At 37.8% G+C, this 26,117-nt stretch overlaps 1 protein-coding gene across 1 annotated transcript in view; it reads right to left on the bottom strand.

The window, feature by feature from the left end:
* Window positions 1–7,898, bottom strand: part of CEP162 (centrosomal protein 162) — a 41,514-nt gene extending 33,616 nt beyond the window's left edge. The window contains exons 1-4 of the mRNA XM_070954220.1: window positions 7,840–7,898; window positions 4,061–4,170; window positions 2,231–2,354; window positions 64–186 (exon numbers count right to left, since the gene is read on the bottom strand). Of these exons, the coding sequence (XP_070810321.1) occupies window positions 64–186; window positions 2,231–2,354; window positions 4,061–4,120 (307 nt within the window). The 5' untranslated portion in view covers window positions 4,121–4,170; window positions 7,840–7,898. The remainder of the gene's footprint in view (window positions 1–63; window positions 187–2,230; window positions 2,355–4,060; window positions 4,171–7,839) is intronic.
* Between the last annotated feature and the right edge of the window lie 18,219 nt (window positions 7,899–26,117).

Raw genomic sequence — 26,117 nt, 5'->3', positions numbered from 1 at the left:
TTTTGAGTCACAACACATCACAGCTAACATTGGCATTTATAAACAGGAAATTTAATCCAGTACCAGGCTCATTATCTGAAAATGATACCCTCTTTTCACAATCTTCAGCCACTGCATCTTTTCTCCCAGTAAGTTTCTTCTCATTCCCTTTTGATAAACTTTTGATAAACTTGCTCTTTTTTGGAACTTTAGAAATTCAAGAAAATAACAGAAAAGATTGCAACAGTGAGTGAAAAGTAAAATCAAACCACCAAGAATAAAAAAAGCAGAGTGCAGAGAGTGTCAATTTCTAGACATGCCATGTATGAAAGTTTGGAATCAGAAACTATTTTCATTTAAAAATAATAGCATCCAAGAGTACTATTTGCTCTAATCATTTGCTCTAACTAATAATATATGAGAGAATTTCCTCAAACTATAGAAAACACTGCTAAATCGAAGGAGAGAAATTGCAATGCACTAGCAAGCATACATGTAGGTGGTTTTGTTTGTTTTATTTAGAGTTGCATTTTCAGTTAAATGTTGCAAATCTAACTTTTCTCAAGTAACAATAAAATAACAAAAATAATAAATTTCTACTTCTAAGCATTATTTCATTTGACCGCATTTCTGGATGGTTTACTTTCTTTTTCTTATAACTGAGGTAACGCCTTAACAGACATTTCAAGATAAACAATCTATTTTGAATTATACACAGCTTATATATTACCTATTTTTGAAATTGCTGCACGAAAAGTGTCATGTTTCTCAAATAATAATAATAATAATAATAATAATAATAATAATAATAATAATAATAATGTATTCCCCCGAAAATAAGACCCTGTCTTATATTTTTTGAACCCCGAAATAAGTGCTTATTTTCGAGGTCATATTATTTTGGGGTGCATGGAGCAAGATGGGGTTCCACTTGCCATCTTACCTGATTTCCAGCTCTGTGTTTAAATATTTTTGGGGAGGGCTTATTTTCGGGGGGAGACTTATTTTCGGGGGAACAGGGTAATAATAATAATTTCTTCAGCAAAAAAATCCCAGAAGCATTAATATTAAACAAGTGTTTTGGTTCTCAGACCGTGTATTCCAAAAACTTTAATAGCTATAATTGAATTAACGTAACATTGAAAATCTCAAATTTACAAATCACATAATAACAATCTAAAATCTGTATAAACTTACATTATGTATAAACTTACATAACGGGATTCCAAAAACTGTTGAGGTAAGTCCTGCTCCCACTGGCATAAGTGTAATAATTTATCCTTTCCACTCTAGTCCCCTGCTCTCTCAAGATGTCTGGACTTATACGGGAAAGGACATTTGGTAAAAAATAATCTCTCTGCTTATTGTGGATCAGAGAGTCCTTCCATTTGCAGAATTGCAAATCTAGATCCCGCTTACTAAAAATAAGGCTAAACAACTGAATTTGCTTTTATCATCTCATTGCTAAATATTTTTTCTTGTACTTTTCATCAGAAAGAAGAATACTTTGAAGTATCTGTTTTGAAATGGTAGCTTAAGAGCTATAAATATTATAATGGGTTTTTTTTCCTTTACGAATGTTTTATATTAAAAACAGGGCACTGAATTAGGAATTTTCACTGCAAACTTAACTCTTCACAAAACTGAAATATTTTGCAGTTCATTAAGCTTTACTACTATCTACCAAATTTTATCCAATAGTGATCATATTATTTGTTTTTCACCCATTTCAGAAAGTATATTGATTTTCACATTGCTTCTTTCAACTAAGTTTCATTAGAGGACATGCAACAGAATAAATGATTTATGATTAAAGTAAAATGTTATATAAAAATCCCAAACTACATTATTATAAGACAGTGCCGTATGACAGATGAAGAAATTTTCCAGATCCACTATTTGGGTATTTAGTTGGAAAGAATACTCTAAGTGTTCCTGTACAATGTGCTTTATAGTTTAATAGTTAATTTCTCAATGAACACATGTAACACCTTAACAATACGATCCCTTGAATATTTATTTCATATGAATAAAATTCAGCTTGAATTAATCCACTTCAGATTGAAATCATGTTCATTGAAGATAATTTACATGCAGGTATAATATGAGTTGTTATGTATCCTGAGAGACAATTACTGATCCAAAATTTACACACACAGTCATGTATATATAGACACAAATAAGAGTACAAAAGTGATTCACTGACACCTTGTGGCAGAGATGTTACATAGAATAAATTTCAGTACAATACCTTCATCTGAATCATCTTCTGTTATCCACCATGGCACAGGATGCTTTTTATTTTTAGACGGCTCAACCGATTCAGGAATAACATTTTGATTTTGTTCATTTCCAAGTGAATCATCTGAAAGAGACTGAATAAAAAGAGAGAGAGAGTCAATTTGCTGTTACTATTTATTATTGCATCATTTTTATGAGCTAACCATGTTAAAGCATATTTACTGTCACTGATTTTAAGGAGGGTTAACTCTGTGCTTAAAATACAGTGGTTCTTAAAATAAAATTTTGCACCAAACACGTCCGTAATAAATTGTTGGAGGAGCAGGTCACATTTTTATGATAAAGTGTAGTATTTATACGATGCTACTAACTATTCCTCCAACAGTATTTAGCCTACAGTTTCATCTCTGATTGTTTTTCAGATTCTATTTTAGATCATTTTCATTTCCAGCAATAGAGAACATGTGTGGTTCCTCTTCAAGCCACACTTTTTTTGTGTGCAAGGAAAAAAAAAAGATGCAAGAAAACATCTTTACAGTTTTTCTAGAATACAGATCATGCATTGTCTGAGAGCACAGGAGATAAAATTTGCAGGGCAGAAGGGGTATTATAACTGAAAATTATTGGACTATATTTGCGGAAATTCAACATTTTGGGGCAACATATTTTTATTTCTCCCTAGTTTTTGTCATGTTCATCAAATTAACAGTTATGTATGCCAATTATCAGACTTCCCAATCACTAGAGTTCCCGAAAAGCAAAGAATATCCTTATAGAATCCTTAAAGATCTCTATGTGTACATCATGAAGATTAATGTCCCCAGAGCAACACAAGTGCGTTTGTAGATCCATTTACTTTAAATTTTATGTAAGTGAATCCACTCATAGGAATTATAAAAATAATTCTTCTGATAAGCCATGCAGTTTAATTAATATGTTCTTCTTTCCCAACACTGGAAGAATCAAAGTAGCAGCCAATCTAATTTGAAACACACTTTGATATTAAAACTTGTACTCTGATCTGTTTTGGTTTAGTGCTTGTAGCAGAACTATTCCTGGAAGATTTTTTTTCAAAGCGAAGACACAAATGGCCAGGACAAATTAATCCTTAATGTAAGTGAATTTTTTTATTACTAATCAAAATAAACCATTTCAAATAGAGTACAAGCTTGAATATATAATATAATAATATAATATAATATAATATAATATAATATAATATAATATAATATAATATAATATAATATAATATAATATAATATAATATAATATAATATAATATAATATAACAGAATAGAATAGAGTAGAATACATAATAATATATTACATATATATACTATTATATAATAGATAATAAAAAAGCAATGGAGATTATATGGCAGAATGATTGAACTCTTATAATAACTTTTTGTTCACAAGTACTGTATGAATATATAGGAGCAAGGGTTTATCTAATGGAGCTTCAGCTTATCCCACATGATTTGTCTGGAGATGGAATCAAAGGCATACTTGAAATTTATAAATGCCTAATACAGCACTGCTTAGGATTCTCTAGAGCAGTGGCTGCAACCTTTTGGGCACCAGGGACCGGGGGGGGGGGGTGGAGGGTGGGGGAAGGGGCATGGTTTTGCATGCTACCTATATCCCGTGCTTGCGCAGATGAAGCTTTGCCCGCTTGCGCAGCCCAGTTCCAGATAGGTCGTGGGCCAGGGATTGGGGACCCCTGCTTAATACTAATTAATATAAATATGAGTTGATGTCAGGATAAGACATTTAACATTATTATAGAAAAGAGCAAAACTGTTACACTGAAAACAGACAAATAAAAATATATCTGTACCTCTTTTAAAAACTGCTCAAACTTTTCATCTATATCTTTGATTGAAAACCGGTGAGCCATAGTTAGCAATAGAGTTCAACTTCTCAAGTCACTGGAGTGATCAACAGATCCTAAAATGAAAAAGGAGCATGTAATTATTGTGGCCAGAATTTTTAATTTATTACTTTCTATGCTTACATTATAAAACTTCACTTAGCCTATAATGAGGGTGGACTATACATTTTTCCCAATGCATCACCAAATTTAAGCTCCTGTTGCGTTGAGGCAAGGAATGAAAAATCCATATAATAATCTTAAAATACTCTTAAACTATAACTGTTTCAACAACCTCCAAAGAAACATCCTAATTTAAATTGGTACTTTGTTTACATGCATGATGTGGCATTTTGCACTGATGGTGCTTCCATTATAGCTCTCAATTTATCTATTAAAAATGCTTACTATTCATTTTTCTCTCTTCTTCTTCCACATAGATAACCACATATGGTAGATAGTTAGCCTAATTGTTTTTGTAATATGTATAGATATAGCCATTTTGTATATTGTTATACAACAATATACAGGTAGACCTCTACTTACGACCACAATTGAACCTAAATTTTTTGTTGTTAAGTGAGTTTTGCCCCATTTCTTGCCCCAGTTGTTAAATGAATCACTGCAGTTGATAAGTTAGTAACCTGGTTGTTAAGTGAATCTGGCTTGTCAGAAGGTTGCAAAAGGTGATCACATGACCCCGGGACACAGCAATGGTTATAAGTATGAACTAGTTGCTAAGCATCTGAATTTTGATCACATGATCATGGGGATGCTTCAAAGTTCATGTGAAAAATGTTCATAAGTCACTTTTTTCAGGGCTGATGTAACTTTGAAGGGTCACTCAATGAACTGTTGTAAGTCGAGGACTATCTGTACAGGCTTGTAAGGCTGTTGGTTTTCCAGCTGATAAGCCCAGCGTCTTAACCGCTAAGCCATGTGTCCCCCTATAGATATAGCCATTTTGTATATTATGTTATATATTCAGTGTTAATTGAAAACAGCCTTCAAATCAGTTTTTGGGGAGTTATGAATAGAATGATTCCTACATTTTAATTCTGTAGTAACAGAATAGACCTTCTTCTGTGACAGCCCCTCCCCAGTTCTCTTCCAAAGCTGTTCTGTATTTTGAGACACCTTCAAAATGGTGGTGGGAATATGACTGTAGGGTGAAGTGATATCTGTATCCTTTCTACCATCTGGAGCACTGAATTCCATCTATTTACTTACAAGCAATTATGCAAGAGACACAACCATTGAATTAAAACCAGTTCACAAAGACCTTAGTTTTGAGATGGACTATACAGTCCTTGCGATGTGGACATGTGTTTTATTAATATTACTCATTAAAAATACAAATGGACTCAAATAAACTGTCAAAATGAATTACAACCAGAAAACCATTGGCTTCAATACATATTTTAAAAACATTCGTTATGCTGATTTCTAAATGCTATTATTTCAAAATATTATGCTATTTGTCTCTCCTTAGTTTTAAATATACCATTTTCATATGTTTCTGTACAGACATCAATAAAATATTTTTACACCAAATTTAAATAAAAATATTATTGACTCATGCTAACCAGACAATGATCCAATTCTATATTTCAACACAAGTGGACAGCCACATTACAAAAGACTTCGTTGAAATAATTCAAAATCCATCAATTGTGTACACTCTGTTAATAAAAAAGAAAGTATTTGCAGAATAATTTCTAATATAAAGAAACGTTTTAAGTTCTTTAGGTATAGCAACCAAGTGCAAAAAATATTTATATTCCATTATTTTCTTAGTAATTCCTAATACCAAACTAACCCATATTCTGACCTACCAATTCTGTGATCTTTATGTCATAATGTATCCAACAACTGTACCTAATTTAATATTCCGCATGGAACAGTTAAGCAAGACCAGGCCTGATTAGTACAGCACTTGGACGGAAGACCATCAGGAAACACTAGGCTACACTAGGAAAATTGTATGGTTTCATATTGTTGCAAAGAAACCATGGCTGAATGGCAGGAGTCAAACTCAAATGGAGTAAGACTGTATTTTAATCAATTTCATTAGATTTGCATCCTGCCTTTTATACTGTAAAGGAGCTCAAGGCAGCATATAGAGTGCTTCTTCCTAATATTTTGCCCCACTATCACCCCCTTACGAGGTAGATTGGATTTAAGAGGGAATAATTGGCTCAAAGTCACCCAGGAAGCTTATGGCCGAGCCTGGGTCTCCCAAGGTCTCCAATACTTTAATCACTACATCTATCAGCCTCATTACATTTACAAACTTCAAATTTATCTACATCTGATTGCAATTTAAATACGACAAGGAGCAAGACCCATAGAACCCAGCGGTATTAAATAAGCACAGTTTGGATCACATTATCTATCTTTCCTACTTTCTACCAGTTTAGACAGATTATTTCAGAACTCGTCAATGTGTCTTTCTTGCATTTTAGCATTTTCAGTGAAAACCACTACCATGAGATTAGACTGTTGGTCCATTGTCTTCAGGTCATTATCAAAATACTCTGCTAGCCACCAAGCTCGATAGGTAATATAGGTAGCCCTCAACTTACGATCACAATTGAGCCCAAAATTTATGTTGCTAAGTGAGAAATTGGTTAAGTGGGTTTTGCCCCATTTTACGACTTTCCTTGCCACATTTGTTAAGCTTTTCCCATTGACTTTGCTTGTCAGAAGGTTGCAAAAGGGGATCACCCAGGGGTAAAATTCAGCCGATTCCTACCAGATCGCGCGATACGGTAAGGCCGACTGCGCAAAGCCCCGCCCACCCACACGGACGTCATGACGTCCCTTTTTTGTGATGATTTTCAGCCTCTGAGCATGCGCAGAAGGCTTTGCGCGCACACATTTACGAACTGGTAGGGAAGGTAAGTGAATTTCACCCCTGGGATTACCGGACCCCGGGATGCTGCAACCCGTCATAAATATGAGTCGGTTGTCAAGCTTCCGAATATCAATCACAGGACGATGGGGACGCTACAACGGTCGTTAAGTGTGAAAAACAGTCGCAAGCCGCTCTTTTCAACGCCGTTGTAAACTTTGAACGGTCACTAAACGAACTGTTGCGAGTCGAAGACTACCTGTACTGAACCCTTCACTTGTCTTTCAGCCTTATAAACCCCAAAGGCTTTTAAGGACCCTTTCAGAAGGCTTTTTAATCGACCCTTTTGCTCAAGGCAACCTCCACGCAGGAAATCCGAGCATCGCCATTCAACAACGGGATACTTAAAACCCGAGGCAAGAGATGCAAAGTTAAGGATGAGCAGACAATTTCAGGTCGCTTTTCGGTTGACTTCAAGGCAGCCCTGATGAACGGCTCTCTCTGCTCAGATAGGGCGGCAAAAATATGGGCGATCTTTAGGAGATAGTAAAGAATTGGAGGGTCCTCTCTCTCTCTCTCTGCTATCCCCCCCACCCTTATGCTATTGCAGGTCCGCTACACCCCTTGCACGTCCATTTCTTCTGGGAGCATCCATTGGGAGGGGGGAGTCGGGATCTGGAAGCCACTCGAATCTCGTTTCGCGAAAGCGGGGATCGCAACTAGCAGGGAATTAATTACCCCTCGATCAACCCCTTCTTCAGGCCTTCCTACCGAGGGCTAAGGGGACGTCGAGAGAGCCACGCCGCTCCGGCCCCCGCGCAGTTGCTGCGCCAGCCGCCCCTTCAGGAGGCAGTGAGGCGAAGAAGGAGGTCAGGGCGCCGACTAAGTTCACCTGTCGGAGGAGGAAGAATCGGCGAAGGGAGAAGCCGTTAGACTGAGGAAAGTTCCGGGCATCGGTGGAGGAGGAGGGGGGTAACCTAGGCAACCAGCTGAACCCGTGCGGCCGCCGTAGCGCAAAAAAAAAAAAAACAACAACAACCGAGCGCTCAGTGCTGTCACAGGTTACGTGCCGGTGACGTAGACACGGAACGCCGAGAAGGATTACGAAAAAAAAAAAAAGGCTACTTTTCCGTCTCCTCCCCCGTGGTCACGTGATGCAAACAGAACTCCCATGTACCTAAAAGGGCGGGAGGAGGTTTGATTGGGTGGCGATAGAAGCGGGTATTGAAGCGGGTTTTGCTTCAACCCGGGGATTTTGCGCCTTGATACTTTTCCATTTGAAGGGAGAAATGGCTCCGAACTTCGCCGGCTTTTCGGCGGCAGGACCATTACTTTCTCTGGGACTCACACCAGAAAACGACGCAGAGGCAAAGGCAGAGCAAGTTGCTAGTCCTCTGAGCCAGGAGTCTCCAACCTTGGCAACTTTAAGCCTGAAGGACTTCAACTCCCAGAATTCCCCAGCTTTGCTTTGCTGGCTGGGGAATTCTGGGAGTTGAAGTCCTCCAGGCTTAAAGTTGCCAAGGTTGGAGACTCCTGCTCTGGGCGGCTCGTAATCGAGAGGCTGGCCCTAAGGACGGAGAAAGCTGCCCTATCAGGATCCTGACCTAGTCCCCAAAACTGGACTGCAAAAATCCAGATAATCGTAAACAGTCATGGATGGCCAAGAGGACGTTTCCCCGCATCTTTTTTTCCCCCCGATCATCCGGATTTTTGCAGCCCAGTTTTGGGGACAAGCCCAGGATCCAGATAGGGCGGCTTTCCTGTCCTTAGGGTCAGCCTCTTGATGCCGTTCAGATGACTGAATTTATTTTAAGCTTCTGAGATTGCTTGGTGATAAAAAGAGTTGCCTGTGAATCCGAAAGGTGGTTTTTCAGGAGGCAACTGGACTTACGTGTTTGTCTTTGAAGACGTTTTGCTTCTCATCCAAGGACCTGGATTCTGATACTGAAGAAGCTTCTTGGATGAGAAGCAAAACGTCTTCAAAGACAAACAAGAAAGTCCAGTTGCCTCCTGAAAAAGCACTTTTGGGACAACCATGACCTGGATGACTGAGAATCTCTACAGACTTTTAACTACCTGTGAAGTTATGCCTTGTCCTAAATATGTCGGCTCTGTATAGTATTTTGTTTGTGTGCAAAAGGTGGTGACATCAAAGCTAGAGGGGGATCATGTAGACTTCTAACTGATTCCCTCTCAGGGCCAGAATCCAGTTTAAAGCATCCCTGACATGGTTTGGGAAGAAGCAGTAACTAGTGTTATCCATACGGAGTTAAAACATTCAGCTCACAGAAGCTTTCAATGCAAGTGATCTGCAGAAGAGGAAACCACTGGTTTGGGGCAGTGTATGAATCCTGCCGTTGTAAATAATTTATGGTTCAATGTGCTATTAGTTTCAAAGCTAAGGATGCCTCCCTTTTTTCCCCTGGCCAAATTCAGAAGCATATTATGCTACTTATGTTTTGCAATTTTGGCAGACGGGTCCTGGAGCCTACAATAAAGTGGTTCAGGATTGTCTGCAAGATTTGTATTGGTTACTTCTCGAGTAAAGTGAAAGAAGTTGCCTGTATCTCCTTGCTTGCTGTCTTTGCTAGATGACGTAACATACAGTTGGTCATGAAAAGGGAATTTTGACTTTTAACAGATACAGTCTGAGAGAGCAAGAGTATGAATTGAAAGTGAATAAAACAGAAATGTTCTTTAAAAGGTCAGTGGGCAGTAGCATGTCACTGGGTGTTCCAGAGACTGATAATTGTTTATTAAATGTCTACTATTTCCTAAACTGTAACACCATTCAGAGGCACGATGTGTAAATGCAGGAATGAGATACTTTTTGCTGCATTGCATATTAAGCAGATAGAGACAGCTGTATGGATACTCTACCTATAGCACAATGGGTTCAGAGAACAGTTTCCCCCCCCCCATCTCTTAAAGAGCAGGGAAAAAGAGACCAACTTATAATCAGTGAATTGATTTTTCTTCCTTAAGAAAGTAATCTAAAAGAAAACTCCCCTTACAAATCCTGATATATGGAAATAAGGAAACCTGTTCTCTAAATGTTTAACAACATGCACTTAAGCCCCCAGACTGTATAAATAGGAACAAATGACACAAAGGCAATGGAGTTGCATAATATTTCTCTCTACCTTTAGTTTAAAACAAAAGTTTGTCTTAATTGTGCCATTCTGACCTCAAGTATTTGGAGCTAGAATGTTCCAGGGGATTTGAGCAATTTCTTAAAACATTCCAAGACAGTACTGTTAGGCTATTTACCTGGTTATCTTTGCTAAAATTAATATTATTACATCCTAAATGGCTCAGGAGAGACAGAACAAAATGGGAGGATGAAAAGCTCAACTTGTGCCATCTTTCTCTACTTACACTTAATCACAGTGCAAACTTACTCTGGAAACATCTTTTTTCCCCCTCCCATTTTCCTGTGACATTGCTTTCATCTCAAAGTATTATTTCATAGACCATATGGAGTGGTCAGTGGTAGGTAAAATCAGAAAGCTTAGTGACTGTTTCAAGCTGATTTTTTAGGCTCCCTTCTGAATGATTCTTGGGTGTTCTTATCTGTTGCAATTTTCCTATTGTTTCCTTAAGGAGCTGGCTTACTTGCCGAAGATTAAAATAGTAGAACGGGCCTAAATAATAGAACTCTTCCCCCCTTACTTCTTGAACAGAGCATGTGCATCTGGAAATGATTACGCTTCTATAAAGGAAGAAAAAGAAAAGGGATGGACGTCATAATCAGGATTGTTGCTTGTGATTCAGCTCCCTTTGTAACTCCAATCTGTTGAATTTTTGTTTTTGTTTTACTTACTGTACTCCATTTGGGCACCTATAGAATGGGATACTGGAAGACAAGGACAGGAAGGAAGCTAGAGAAGATAGGCAAAGTCTTATAGCCAGAACTGCAACCATTCCTCCTGCAGTGCCTTGTTTGATGTTCAGAACAAGGAGGTCAGCAATACTGGAGGAATCAACCAGCTGCTGTTTATCATTCACTGCACAAGCGAAATCAGGACAGCATCACTGGCAGTGAGTCAAAATAGAAGACCATAAAGGCAAGATAGGAATCAGCGGTGGAGAAGCATTTTTCATACTGGTATCATTTTCTGCTGATGGATGGTTAAAACGTTACCTTCGCCACAGGCAAAGGCTCTTAGTATGTACATTAGGGATTTGTTTCTTGCAACAAACGGGAGGATACGCTTAAAACAGCAAGTGAGAAGAAAAGATTAAAGCTAATGTATGGATATCTTGTTTATTTCCAAGCCTGATGTAGATGGTGTGGGTTTTTCAGTAGGCGAGAATGTAGAACTGTGCATACAGGCTACTACAAAAAAATCCTATTAATGCATCTGCAATTTCTATGTAGACATTTCCTCCCCTTTGTTTATATTCTGGAGCATCAGAAATGCCTTCTAAAATGGACTACTTAGAGATATTTTCCTGTTGGACTCTTTAGCACCCTAATTATTGGGTGTGCCAAATTCAAAAATATTCTGAATAGATTACGGGAACTAAATATATAGAAAATAACTGAATTTTCTTGTCCATGGCTTATAGTGGATAATAAAATGAAAGTGTGTGTGTGTGTGTGTGTGTGTGTGAGAGAGAGAGAGAGAGAGAGAGAGAGAGAGAGAGAGAGAGAGAGAAAGAGAGAGAGAGAGAGAGAGAGAGAGAGAGAGAGAGAGGGAGGTAGGTTCTACAAATCCCAAGGAGGATAACCATCTGTTGCCACTACACTAAATCTCTTGATCTTTTGATGTTTTATTGAACAGAACAAGTGGCAGCAGCACCTAATCAAATATGACTAATTTTGAAAAAAGTTAAGAAGGGTTAGATTTGGCTAATATTTGGATGAAAGATCAGCAGACACTCTCAGGGTTGAAGGTTAGTTTGGGAAGTCAACAAAACATCCCGCAATAAGAGAACGAAAAACCATTTCCATATTGTTGCCAATACTAATATGCCTATAATATGCCCATATACTCACTAGGAGTTAAGCTTAAGGGTCTCCACTTTTTTTATGAATATGTTTTAACATTTTTGCAGAATTTCAGTGCAAAGAAAATAAAGATCCTAGCTTCCTTGGTCACATCAGCTTTCAACTAGGCTCAGAACAAAAGCAGGGTATGCGTGTTACATGGCAAAGTACTCGTTATATGAGGATCATTTGGTTTTAGGAATTCTGCACCACTCACTGTTCAGTAAAACTATTTTGCTGAAGAAAATAAGTTCTTATTTATGTTTCTGAGTTCTTGATTTTTCTCATATGAAAATATCAAGATATTTATAAGCTAATCAAACTACACTTGGTTTTGAAGATTTTTTTTTTCATTTTCTTTGTCTTAATTGTTAAGATTTACATTGTTTCCCAGCTTTACTTATTAAAGTATACAGATTAGTAGGCTTTTTTTAAAAAATAAGAGGAACATATGTAGAATCAAAGGGCAAAATATGATTTTTATATAATACGGTCCAAGTTTGAGCCATATTCAAAGAGGCATTAGCCAAACTACCAGATGTGAATCTGTGCTTCCATGAGACTTTGCATTAATTAGATTACACTGAAAGAAACTCATATATTTTTAATATATGCTACATATTGACTATATTAAAAAAATTGATGGATCCAGGGCAAATAAATAACATAAAAGTGACGAGGGATCTGCCTATACGACCTTATTGTCCTCTGCCTATGTAGTATGCTGAATAAATAAAGAGTAGAAAGTTCAGGAGCATCCTATTATCCTATTCATTCATACTCAATACAAGAAATATGGAGCAACTATTAAATTGTTATTTTAAAAAATCTCTTATAGTAAAGCTTTTGAATGCAAGAGCTCATTATAAATTGTTTCATCCAGATAACAATTCTTATCATCTTTTTCCAGAATGCTATACAAATGCCTTTCATTCTTTTAGCTGATCAACATATTTGGATATTTTTTTAAAAAAACAATGATTTTAATAGATTGAGTGATATGTTAATTAAATTTATATAACCTCCCATCTCATGATAAATGACTGGGCAGCATACAGTATAAAAACTAATACAAACTAAACTTAAAGCAAAAAGTGTAGTAAGAAATAATAAAAATTGCAAGAAGAAAAAAAAATGAATATGATAAAGAAGTATATAAAGAAGTGATTTCTAAGCATCCTTACAACAAGAATAGCCAAATTTAATTCTTCATCCCCTATAAGATTATAAACTTTCCCTTATCTATAAGAGAATCCTTAAAACATCCAACTTTTTGTAAAGCCAATAAAACATTTTTCAGGTTGTTCTCTTGATATGTCATTTGTATTTTCCCTTTAATTAAAACTTCATCCAGTTTCTTTCGTATACCCAATAAAGCATCCTTTTCCAGATCGTTCTCCTGGTCTGTCCTTTATAGTTCTACTTTTTCTGTCTTGTCAGCAAAATTTGCTCCTGCCATTCCTTCATAGACATCTTTTGGATGTAATCTGTCCATGGAATCAGACACATTATTGACACTGTTGATATTGTAGCTATTAAATTTATGGCTCAGTTTTTCAAAGATCCCCTTTAATAGTTGCAATATTGTTGTTTTTCTTACTATTTAGAATTGTTAGTCCCCTCTAGTGTCAGTTTCTAAAATCCTAAAGTTGCTTATTTTTCTTACGAGCCAAGACAGCCAGAGTAACTCTGGTTCCCATGAGAAGCTATTTCTATTTTATAGTTCATTCCAAAATTTTACAGTAAAAGTCAATATTCCTAATTTAACTAGACCCTTAATTTGTTTGTAACTTCCTTAAATCAAAATCTTATTTAGCTTTCTGCTGTTTATTTGAAATTCTTTAAGTTATTAAGCTTGTAATTGGTTTTCCTTTTTTTTCAGTGTGGAAGCTGAACTCGCTCAGTGATTTTTCAAATGTGTAATTCCGAAGATCTCTTATAGTTTTAAGATGGTTAACAGGCAATTTCCAAAAGTGATCAGAGTGAAGCTTGCAAACTTAGTGTCTTAAAGGCTCTGCCACAATTTTGAGCAAGGTGGCTAATTCTTTTGTCTCCTGGTGCTCAAACCTGAAGAAGACTGCTGTCATGACTCCTTATGAAAAGCAGCATTTGGGACATCTTCTGTCCTCTCTTTATCCAAAGAAGTTCTGAAGAAGTGATCTACTCACTGGTTCTTTAGTCTTTGTAGAGGTCTCCAAACTCTGTAACTTTAAGACTTGTGGACTTCCAACTCCCAGAATTCTTCAACTGGCCATGCTGTCTGGGGAATTCTGGGGGTTGAAGTCCACCAGTCTTAAAGTTGCCAAGTTTGAAGATCCCTTGCCTCTGTTGTTGGCTCCACGTTCATGGAAACGTCTTCAGTTCGCCAAGCCATCTCTGGAAGTCCCAGTCATATTTGGAATATGGAGGTCATGTGTATGCTCTGGCTATTGTGGAGTAAGGAGCTTATCCAAAATGGCTCCGTTAGTGTTGTGGCCCGCCAGCTGTCTGCGCGGCTTGTGGCTGATCCCGACGAGGAGGAGGCTGGGGTGGTGTTGCGCAAGCAGCCTGTGCAGCCGGCGCTCGCGTCGGACAGTGAGGAGGCTGAAGAGGATGTGGTGCCAGAGGCAGAGACTCAGCCAGGGCCTTCAGAACCTCCAGAGGCTCCTTCAAGTGTAGAGAGTAAAGTGAAGGAGCCTCTCCTCAATGCTCGGGCACGCAAGGGCTGCCAAAAGGCAGGAGTGGCTACTCAGGAGAGAAGGTCTCCTTGAGAGTAAGGCTTGGGGCTAATTGGCCACTCCCTTAGCCTATTTAAGTTGCACACAGTTAGTAATTGTTGCTGGAAACAACGTTTAATTATTACGCAGAGCATTTTGGAGAGTAAGTTTCTTGGTTTCACATCTTGGTTTCTGGGCTGGTTGCCAACCTTTGTCGGACTTTGTTTATTCTTTGTACTTTATAGCAGGCTGATAAGGACATTTGCACTGAAAGCCTGCATTTTGAAAGGGGTCTGTTTGTAATAAACTGAATTTTTGGAGCTTGGTGTGTGTCACACTCCTTGGGATCCAGAGCTGGGGCAGAACAGTAGAGAAACCATAAGCATCAACTACAAGAAGGCTACCAATAAAACGTCATAATAAAGTATGTCATAATAAAAGATTTAGTCTTCAATATTCAATAGGTATATGATAGCTATAACAAATTAAAAACAACTGTTAAACTGATCTTCTAATGTGGCTATTAATGTGACAAAGAAGTACTCTGTGAACTGATGTTTCAAATATTCATAGATCATGCATTTTTTTCTTTTAGCTTTATTAAGCAATGTATTTTATTTTTGAATATGGTAGCAATGCCATGGTACTATATTTAAAAAAAACTTATGCTTTTTTAAAAATATCAGAATTGCATTCAGCCTAAATGAGGATACATTATAACTGTGGGAGATTATGTGTTTGACTAAGGCATCTGATTAGATTTCAGTATTTCAGGACTGGATTTGCCAATATGGGAAACAAGAGATTATGATAATAAATTGTTGGCCATTTTCAAAGTGACTTTTTTTTTTTAACATTAGAAACTTTATACAAAGCGAAAAGCAAACAAACAGCAGTAAATGGAGATTTTTCCCTTAAACGACAATCTCTATTCATAGCCAATGCTAGAACTTCCTTACATGACTGCAGTAAAAATAACACACAGTAGCTGCACACTCACACTCTCTCACACACACAGCAAAAAGGAGGAGGAGAAGGAGAAGAAGAATGGATTAGCACACATGGTCAAGTTGTACAGAGTTCAGAATTTCCATTAGTTTTCTGGAAGACATATTTTTACACAAACAATGTGAAGAATATGGAAATTCTATCAATTTTCTTGATGCAGTTTAATTCTGATTTTCATAGTTGAAGGTGATAACATAGGGTGAAAGGAGCTTTTGTCCCAAACAGAAACACACCACACAGGACCTGTTAGAACAAACTAACACCACATCTCTTTCCTACTATATAAGAAGATAGTAAGTTCTCAAACTATTCCAGGACAGCTGGCAATTCAATCATTGACCCATCTGTACTTAGGTCAGCTTGGTATAAAGATTTTGCTCCTGGATTTAGTCAAAATTTCAGACTTTTATTTTATAGACACTGTATTTTGAATACATAGAAAGGTATTATTAATATTTGTAAATACAAATCTCTATGTCCAAGCAGTATTATTGGTATATTCAGAACGTTCAAAAATTAAAAGATGAACAATTCCAGCCATTTTTTGAAAACTCATTATTTAAAAAGAGAAAAACACTACAAGGAGCTAAGATTGTTTATTAATTTTCAAGAGGAATTTAAATGATAATTGTTATATTGTTGGGATGCTGACTCTAAACTGCTTAGAGAGGGCTGTAAAGCACTTTGAAGCAGTATATAAATCTAAGTGCTGTTGCTATTTCAACCTAATAATCCTCTAATGCAATAGTCCCCAACCTTTTAGTCACCAACTTTGGGACTGGCTTTGTGGAGGGCAGTTTTTCTGTGGACTGGGTGTGTGTAATTTTGTGCACTGCCTGGATCCTGTGCATGCATGGATGGGGCTTTGCTTGCTTGTGTAGCCCGATTCCTGGTGGTCTGTGGACCAGTGCTGCTCCATGGCCCAGGAGTTGGGGATCTCTGCTCTAATAGGCTGAAATACATTCCTCCCCTTATCCAAACAGAAAGCGGTTCTGCAGTTTCTAGTAGAGGGAGGTAACATTTTTTTCTGGCAATAGTTCCTCAACTTCAGGGAGGTCTGACCATTTGGTGTGGAGATGTCAGCAATGTAGGAAGGATAGTATCTTATTGGGATTCAAGTAGGTTGCACAATTCTCTTTACTACTTTCCTTGTACCCTCCTCAGATACAACAACCGGAAAGAAGTTAAATCTCTGAAGAGTTCAGTTGAAGAATAACTAATCCACATCACTCCTGGATGAAAGCACATGTGGAGTAGGATATTTTCTTGGACCCCCAACTTGTGCATTCTGGAGATGTTAGCTTTTTGCTCTAGTTCATCAAAACATGGTGAGGTTCTTTTGAGGTTTCTTTGTGTTGCGCTGCCTAGCAAATATCATGTTAAACCAGCCCGTTGTGAAATGCTCAAAAAGTGAAATTCATGGGCCGTTACACACATTTTTTTTGAGGGATGACTAGGTTATGACTGAGAAGGAGTTCCATTGAATATAACATAATGCTTTAAAGAAAATTGTTTAATGTCACTCAATAGAAAACTGCTTGCTCAAAAAAAGCATCATCTCCATTCTTGCCATCTTCTCAGGCCTGTTTCCTCACCATGCCAGTATCAAAGCTCGTCCACTCCCATCTTTTCTTTCTTCTAATAAACTTGCTTCAAAATGCTGGCAGAAGATTCAGCCATCCCTTGCAGAGTTTTGCTTGGTTATTTTTAGTCCTTCTGAAGCCTGGGAAATCAGCAATATAGCTACTTTGAACAGACAAAAGAGCCAACTATAGCACAGGCTCTGAATTTGATTAGATAAAAAAAACAAAGAGGTTCTGTTAGGGCAGAGGCAGGAAGAACTGAGGTGGGTGGCAATATCTGTAATAACTCAAGGGAAATGTAGCCTCAAAGCATTCAAAAGTGGGTGTAAAAATAACATAAGCAATAGGCAACTTTCCCACATCTTGAGGTTTCTCTTCAGCCTAAAAAAATCCTTTGCTCTCACTCATTCACTCACTTTTGTTTGGGTACCTTTAAAGTATAATAAACAGCAGATGAATGAAAGTTTCTTCTGAGGATCTTTAGGAAGAGATTCTCACCAGTCTGAAATCCATGTTTTAGGAAATAAGAAATCCTTTACAAGAACATTTTTGGAACTGAAGTTCCAGAATCAGGATTATGTACAAGTTGTCATCTGATGTAAACTGAACCAACTATTCAAAGTATAATATCTGCTTAAATACATAGGACAAATATCTGGTTTTCAGAACCATCATAACTGAAGAAGTTTTGGTCAATGAAACAAATTTAAGAGAAGATCGTATCCTTTTCAGAACAACAGAGCATCATGACCATCAGTAGTGGGTTCCTCTTACCTTCGCTACTGGTTTGGAACCAGGAACGAGTGTGCGCGCTCGCTTCGCTCACACACACACTTCTGCGCATTCACAGAGTGTCCGTGATGACGTCTGGGTGGGTGGGCGGAGCCTCCCGCCACCGCCACTACTGGTTCACCTGAACCGGGGCAAACCAATAGAAACCCACCACTGATGATCATAGTGGAGTTCTTAGAACTGTCTTGTACTCTTCAGTGCAGGATTGGCAATCTTACTCTAATGCCAACTGATTAATCTGAGGACTTTAGAGTCCTACATAAATAGTTCCTTAATATTGGAGAAGTTGTTTAATGGTGGGGAAGGTACTGGTGCTACTGAATTACCACTTCCAGAAGCCTCCGTCAGCATGCGGAAGGGTGAAGAATGCGGCGAAGTTCATTAACATTTAGAAGACAAAATTGTCTTTTTCTTTCCCACAGGTTGATAGTTTAATTCGGTTTTTCGAATCTGAAAGTACACTTCTCCCCTATCACGTTTATAGTTGCATAAAGTGTGTACCTAAACAGTGCGTTAGCTGCTCTTCAAAATGGAAGAGTATATAATACTTTGTTCCATGTTCTATTTGATTATCTCCACACATCCTCAGTGCAAAAGAGTAATTTATTTGTCAAGGAAAGTATATTCCTGGGAACTCGCTTATATTTTTCCTAATCTCTGCTTTGTTTTAAATAGTACTAAAGTTATTTTCTATTAATATGCCTTGGTATTTTAAGAAAAAAAAGCAAGAGTTTACTGCAGGGTTTATGAACAAACTTTGACCTAGTTGATTCCAATTCTCTCTCTTAACTAGTTTTATCTTAACTACTCTTGGTTCCCATTATTTTTATTTCTTGAAATAGAGACCAAATGCTATATTTTTAGAGAGAAATCAAAATTAACAATCAAAATGCAATAGCAGGCATATAGCATCTGAGGTACAAAACTCTGTGCTTCAGTGAGTTGGCAGGAAAGATCATTTTCATTATCATTTATGTCCATATTTTTGCAGCCCATTATGCTGGTATAGTACCATTCAAGCATTTTACACTAAAATGATTCATTTCCTGCTTTGATTGCAGCAGGTAAATTTAACTTGCAGCGTTGAATTGAATAAAGGATTGAGCACTGTAATCTAATTTATTTCTGGAATGGGTGGAGATTCCATATGTCCCAAAGTAGAGTATTATGGAGCTTACATATTTGTAAGTACTATAAATCACTGAAAATGGGAGGTAGTTTTCAATAGTCCCAGAAAAAAGCATAAAACATGGTGAATTATTCTGGCTATTTAATTTCCTCCCTCCCTCCCTCCCTCCCTTTCATTTTTTCATGCTTTTTAAAGATCTGTCCCAATACATATGATCAACATTAATTCAGATTGCTTAGAACATATGTCAGGCTTCATTGATTATATGTTGCTTTATTGAAATTCCTTCAGATATATCCCCAAATGGCTTTGTGATTTACCCCAAAGCATAAAAAAAACCACACCCACATGCTTTTAAAAGTTGGATTCTCTGGTCTTTGATATTTGATCTGACTCAGATATAGATTTCCTAGGACAAGCCTTTGAAAAATTATTCATTCCTCACTATTAAAGCTTCAGCTTTGAAGATTTCTGGGGCACTGCTTTTGCTGAGTTGGTGGCTAATGATAAATATTCTGCGCTTTTGTATGAAAATGTGCACAGTAATTATTGTGGCCCTGATTGATTGACTGACTCATCTTTGGTGGTTTGGATGGCATGTGTGGAATTGTGTTTTGGACAGAGTACTTCAGAATACTAACACTCCATCAAAAAAAAAATGCAGCAACCCACCTGTATTGCAAATGGTTGCATAAGAGAAAACATATGTTAACCTGCAGACCAAGTGCGGAAGGAAAGGCAACAGCCATTACGTTGGCATGTGTGAGGATTTGTTTCTCTCCCCAGCTTCCTGGGATGATTTATTCATTACTAAATCATGTTTGATTTTATTTGATGCCAGCCAAATCACTGCAACCAGATCTTGTGGAAATAACACTAGAGGATGTTTGATCTGAATAGATAAATTATAATAGCAGGCATAATTTACAGTGAAAAGTTAATGTTGCTTCTTGTTCTAATGCATGATGTGGTACAGAGTTTTAGATCTGAGTTTTATTAACACAATTTGGTCTCTCTGCACAATACTACTCAAATAAGAAGGGTTAGAAATGTTTCACTTTTTAAATTACTATCTTTTCTCACAGCGATACACAAGGTATCCCAGTTTTGCCCTGTCACACCTGATTTTTCTTTGAAGACGTTTTGCTTCTTATCCAAGAAGCTTCAGAGCTGAAGAACCTTCTTGGATGAGAAGCGAAACGTCTTCAAAGAAAAACCAGAAAGTCCAGTTGCCTCTTGAAAAAAGCACCTTTGTGACAACTCTGACTTGGATGACTGAAAATCTCCATAGACATACACACCTGATTGAAGGTTTGAATTTGGTAGCTTCAGTATAACTCTTAACTTTCTAATACTTTGCACTGGCTTTTCTTATATACATTGCAATATACTGTAAGGTGTGTGTGTGTGTATGTTGCAAACAAAATAATAATAACTTAAGAACAATGGCAAAGAAAGCCAGAAATGAGAAGATAGCAACCAACAGCAAATGCCACCTCTGCAAAGAAATTGAAGAAGGAATAGACCACCTAGTTAGCTGCCCTAGTTGACTACAAGCAATGGCATGACAAATTAGCAAATTAGCAACAGTGGTACATTGGAATATCTGCTAGAAATATCCTTTGTCTGCAAGCAAGAACTGGTGGGACCACAAAATAGACAAAGTAGTAGAAAATTAAGAAGCTAAAAGACTTTAGAATTTAAAGAGATAAACACCTGGCACATATCAGTCCAGACTTAACAGACTCAAGAAAGACAAAAAAGTCTGGACGATGGACATTGCAATACCTGGAGACAGCAGAACAGAAGAGAAAGAAATGGAAAAAGTAATAAAATATAAAGACCTGAAAATAGAACGACTGGCAAAAGAAAGCAAAGATAATTCCTATAGTAATAGGCACCTTGGGTGCAATCCCAAACATATGGAGCCCATTTGAACAGCATCGACATTGACAAAATCACTATTAGTCAATTGTAAAAGGTAGCTCTACTTGGCACAGCTTACATCCTGTGATGATGCCTTTAACACCATCAAAGAACAACATCTGCCTATCCCAGGTCCTTGGGAAGGACTCGATAGATGGATAAAAATGCCAAACATCTGGCTGACAGTGTAATCAACGACAATTATAATAAAACAACCTTTAATCTTCCCATCCTAAACTACTAACAGAAAAAAGAAAATGTATAAAGTAAGGAGAGTATCTTTTCAGACTTCCAAAATTTTAGTGGCTGCATCTTTCTGGAAAGAAATGTAGCATCATATTTCTGGAAAAACTCTAGTCTCAGTACGCGAACTCTCAGAACTCTTAAAAAAAAAACACCTATATTCCCCCAAGTGAATGAATTATAATTCAGTTTGAAGCATAATCCAACTATCCTGATAAGACACACAACAAAGTGGAGTCACATTTTCCTTCCTGTAATTATCCTGTGAAAGAACTGGCTACCATGGAGCATAGTAGCGTTTCATTATGGTGTTAGCATGATCAGTCAATTAACCCTGGGTTTTACAAGCAGATTTGTACCTCTTCTTGTAACTGGCTGGGCCACATGGATCAGTGGTTAGAATTTTATTAAAGGTGACTGCTGAAGCACCTGTTGACCCAGAGGACAATTGTGTTGCATAAATGCCAACGTATGTTGCAGTATCACTGTGGTATTGGGATATGCTGAATATCCCTGATCTAATTCCAAATGTCTTCAGATAAAGGACCCCATGTAGCAGAGCTACAAAGGATCTCAGCTGGGTCTCATCCTGTTTTAGCATAAGACAATTTCACATATGTTCACATATTTACATTGCCATTTTATTTGTTTGTAAGGTTATATAGACAGTGTTTGATCAGGGACAACATCACAAAGTCTATATAGATATTATATATATTTCCTAGTATACTATATATACTAGGATCACCAGAATAACAGAGTGGGAAGGGACCTTGGAGGTCTTCTAGTCCAACTTCCTGCTGAAGCAGGAAACCCTATACTATTTCAGACAATATAATCAGCACATTGGCAGTCTCTTCTTAAAACTTCCAGTGTTGGAACAGCCACAACTTCAAGTCATCCCACTGATTAATTGTTCTAACTATGAGGACATTTCTCCGGACAGTTTGACCAAATACCTAATCCTAAATCCTAAATCTTAAAAATTTACGTTTTTTTGACCAAATGCCTAATCCATTTTTTCCCTTCTAAATTACAGCCAGGAATATACATTACCTGCAAGTTCATAAGTCACGCATAATGCAAAGCACACCTTGTATCATCAGAAGGGATTCAAACTGAATCCCTTGCTGGGGATGAAAATGGGTATGTATTTAGGTTTTTTGGGAATAAGTGAGAGAGTAAGTTAATGGGACCAATTAAACTGCTAAATGAAAAATCAGGAAGGACATTGATGCATAAAGTACAGGGACTTTGTGGCTGATATAATAATGCTTATGTGCATAGGAAGCAAGCAAGAGAAGCTTGATTGCTTACTACAAGGCAGGAAGAGAACTTGGTTTTAATAGACCTAATAGTATGATTGTTATGAGTTAAATGCAACCCGCTGAAGGACACAATTTGTTCTGAAGGAAGAGAGTGAAAGACAGTGGTATGGAGAGGGGATGGTGGGAAATTAATATGGGAGAACTGCATCAGAAGGCCATTGATGTACATGAGAAGAAAGGGATCTGTTTTCTGGCAATTATAGAACAGGCAAACTATTTGGCTACTACAAAGGGAGGATATGTCAGAATTTTACACAGCACTTCTACTTTCTCCCCTGCCCAGGGGTGGGTTCTAAATTTTTTTACTACCGGTTCTGTGGGCGTGGCTTACTTTGTGGGTGTGGCTTGGAGGTCATGTGACTAGGTGGGTGTGGCTAGCTGGTCAGAGTCATTTCTGGAAGGTCCTCGTACTTACGACCAGTCCTCGCACTTACGACCCGACTCATTTGTTTGCTTTTAACACTGATCAGCTGTAGGACGGCTCTTTGAAGCCCCGCGGCAAGAGTTTAAACAGTTTTTTTTCCCTCTAGTCATCAGCTGGGACTCAGGAGGCAGCAATAGATTGGGGGTGGGACCAAATAAAAGGTAAGAATAACGTGGGGGGGTGGGGGGGAGAACCGGTTCGGTGACGTCATATCGTCACCGCTACCAGCTCGGCCGAGCCGGACCGAACCGGGAGGAACCCACCACTGCCCCTGCCCCAACTTTTGTGTGACTTGCTTTAAACGTCTATGGAGATTCTCAATTATCCAGGTCATGGTTGTCTGAAAGGTGCTTTTTTCAAGAGGCAAGTGGAACTTCTTTATTTTCTTTGAAGACGTTTTGCTTCTTATCCAAGAAGCTTTTTCAGCTTGCTTTGAACCTTTTCTAATTTACTGGATAGTCTCCCATACCTCATACTTAGATTATCTGCAAGCTTAGTGCTTGATCTGGGGGCTAGGTGATGATGATGATGATGATATCCAGTCATGTCTAAGTCATGTAAAAGTAGTTATTTCCACTTTTAAGGATTTTCCAATACTTCTTTGAATAGTTCTATGCTCTGGGGGTAGGATAAGGGCTTCCCAATAAAGCAGGAGAGGGTGCTTTTTCATGCAGCATCCCTATCCCAAAGCTCAGCCTTTCCGCAGTTGGGGGAGAGATAATAGTTTTTGACAAATGGTTAAAATCATTGGCTCACCCATCTATCAAAGCCATCTGCTAATTGTGATTGGCAGATGGTTTCTTGGCAGCTGGTAATTTTAGGAAGAAAGGGAGGGCAGGAAAGCCAGAGAGTTTAATCGGTGGCTTTGCTTAACATTTCCTGCAATCCTAAACAAAAACTTTGATTGTTCAAGTTGCATAGACAGTTCTTTAATTGAACTGTTTAACTCTAACTCCTCCAGTATATGAACAGAAGTTGAGTACTGTATATACATGTTTAGGTGTGAGAAAAGATGACAGAGAGGACATTATGGTACTTTTTAATTGTCTGAAGTTGCATTCTTCATCATCCCAGAAACAAGACACAGAATTATGGCTTAAGTTACAGGCAAGTGGTTTCTAAGTGACTTTGAGGAAAAACTTCTAATAGTTAGAACAGTTTGACAGAGGGACACAGTTGATGCTGAATTGCCAGATTAGTTCAAGTAGAGGCTATTGTAGCACTCTGTTGTGAATTTCTTAAGTTTGGATTCCTGCATTGAAGAGAGGTTAGACTCCATGACCTGAATAATCCCTTCCAATTCTTATTCTGATAAATTCTTGATGAAATTTCTGTAGTGCTTTAGGAACAACAGTGCTTTTGTGTGTGTGTGTCTTTGAGCCTGTGTTGATTTCTGAAGGCTGCCTGGATAGACCTGGCAGTTTTCTTTGGAAATATTTTGTAAGTGGTTTGCCATTGCCTCCTTCCTAGGGCTGAGAAAGAATAACTGGCCCAGCTGGCTTCAGCCTAAGGTGGGACTAGAATTCACTATTTCCTGGTATATAGCCTGATGCCTTAACCGTAACATCAAACCAACTGTCTAACAATACTAATATATAGCTCTAAAATACGCAGCTCTATAGTATTAACATTGTAAGACATGAAATCGCTTTTGAATGGTTCCTGCCCATTTAGCTGACATTAAGCTAATCATTTCCCAGTTTTAGTATTATTCATATTGATCCACATATCTTATAATTCTGGATGTTGTTGTTCTTGTCTCACATTGTCCTTGGGCAGAAGAGCTGCGTTGCTAAGAATTATCCTAACAAATTTTCTTCTAACATTGTGACGTGAAAAAAAAAATGTTAGAAAACTGAAAATTATCTCTTCCTTTGAATGCTCATATTCCTTGACTAAAGACTGACACGTATTCGAATGTTTAATCAGAGAATAATGCAATCAATGTTCTTCTGTTTTCTCAACCCCTCCCATCAGTTTGAATATTTCCAGTTTCACTGCCAAGCTCATCTACCTCTATGCCAGTGGTGAAATCCAAATTTTTTTACTACCGGTTCTGTAGGCGTGGCTTGGTGGGCGTGGCAGGGGAAGGATATTGCAAAATCTCCATTCCCACCCCACTTTGCGGCCAGCCAGAGGTGGTATTTGCTGGTTCTCTGAACTTCTCAAAATGTCCGCTACCGGTTCTCCAGAACCTGTCAGAACCTGCTGGATTTCACCCCTGCTCTATGCTGAATGGAAATTCGGTCCTACAGGGCTATGTCACTTTGTTGAGCCAAGAAGCCAGCAGTACGAATCCACATATGGTATTGTTTGTACTCCAAAGTACGAAAGAACGAAACAAGTTCGCAAATACAGATGGTCAAAATCAGTAAGGGTGTTTAACAAAAACAAACAAAAATAGTTGTACGTAAACCAAACCCATTTGCCGCTTGGTCCTTTTGACCAGCAGAAAAGTCCTGTTTTCTGAAGCCACAGCAGCTGCATTCTTATGACAAATGTCCTGTGTGGGTGTTCCTCTAATCTAGGGACTTCAAGTCTCTGATCGTTGTTCATTTTTTTCATTCTTACTTGCCTAATGATTTGAGTTTTTAAAAAGGGCTTGAAGCAACTTGGAACTGTGATTACTGATTTGTACGGGACAAGAGAACTAGATTAGAGGTTTTTTTTTAAAAAAAAATGCTTAAAAATATGAAGGCAGAAAAAAAAATCAATTTCATCAGGCACTATAGTTTACAATTCATTTTTCAGCGAATCACATGTAATTTTTATTACACTTTATAATCCACTGTGCAGTCCAAAGAGCTCTAAGCAGTTTTCACAGTCTGTAGGATTTATGTTAGGATACCTTTATTTTGTTTATTTATGAGTAGCACAGATGATGTTATGTAGTTTGAGTAATGAAACTTCTGCAAGAAGACAACCAACCTCAGCGAACACCAAGGACTTACCACCTTTATTTTAACAGGTTGAAAAACGGTGGTATAAGTCAGACTTTCCACCTGCAAAGCAAGTATGGAATGAGAGGGTTCATATTGGATTTTGTAA

The sequence above is a fragment of the Pituophis catenifer genome, unplaced genomic scaffold, assembly GCF_029215685.1.
Source record: "Pituophis catenifer annectens isolate HBS135680 unplaced genomic scaffold, rPitCat1.0.hap2 SCAF_1, whole genome shotgun sequence".
Lineage (NCBI taxonomy): Eukaryota > Metazoa > Chordata > Lepidosauria > Squamata > Colubridae > Pituophis > Pituophis catenifer.
The sequence above is the reverse complement of the archived record's forward strand: the minus strand, read 5'-3'. Positions and strand labels throughout refer to the sequence as shown.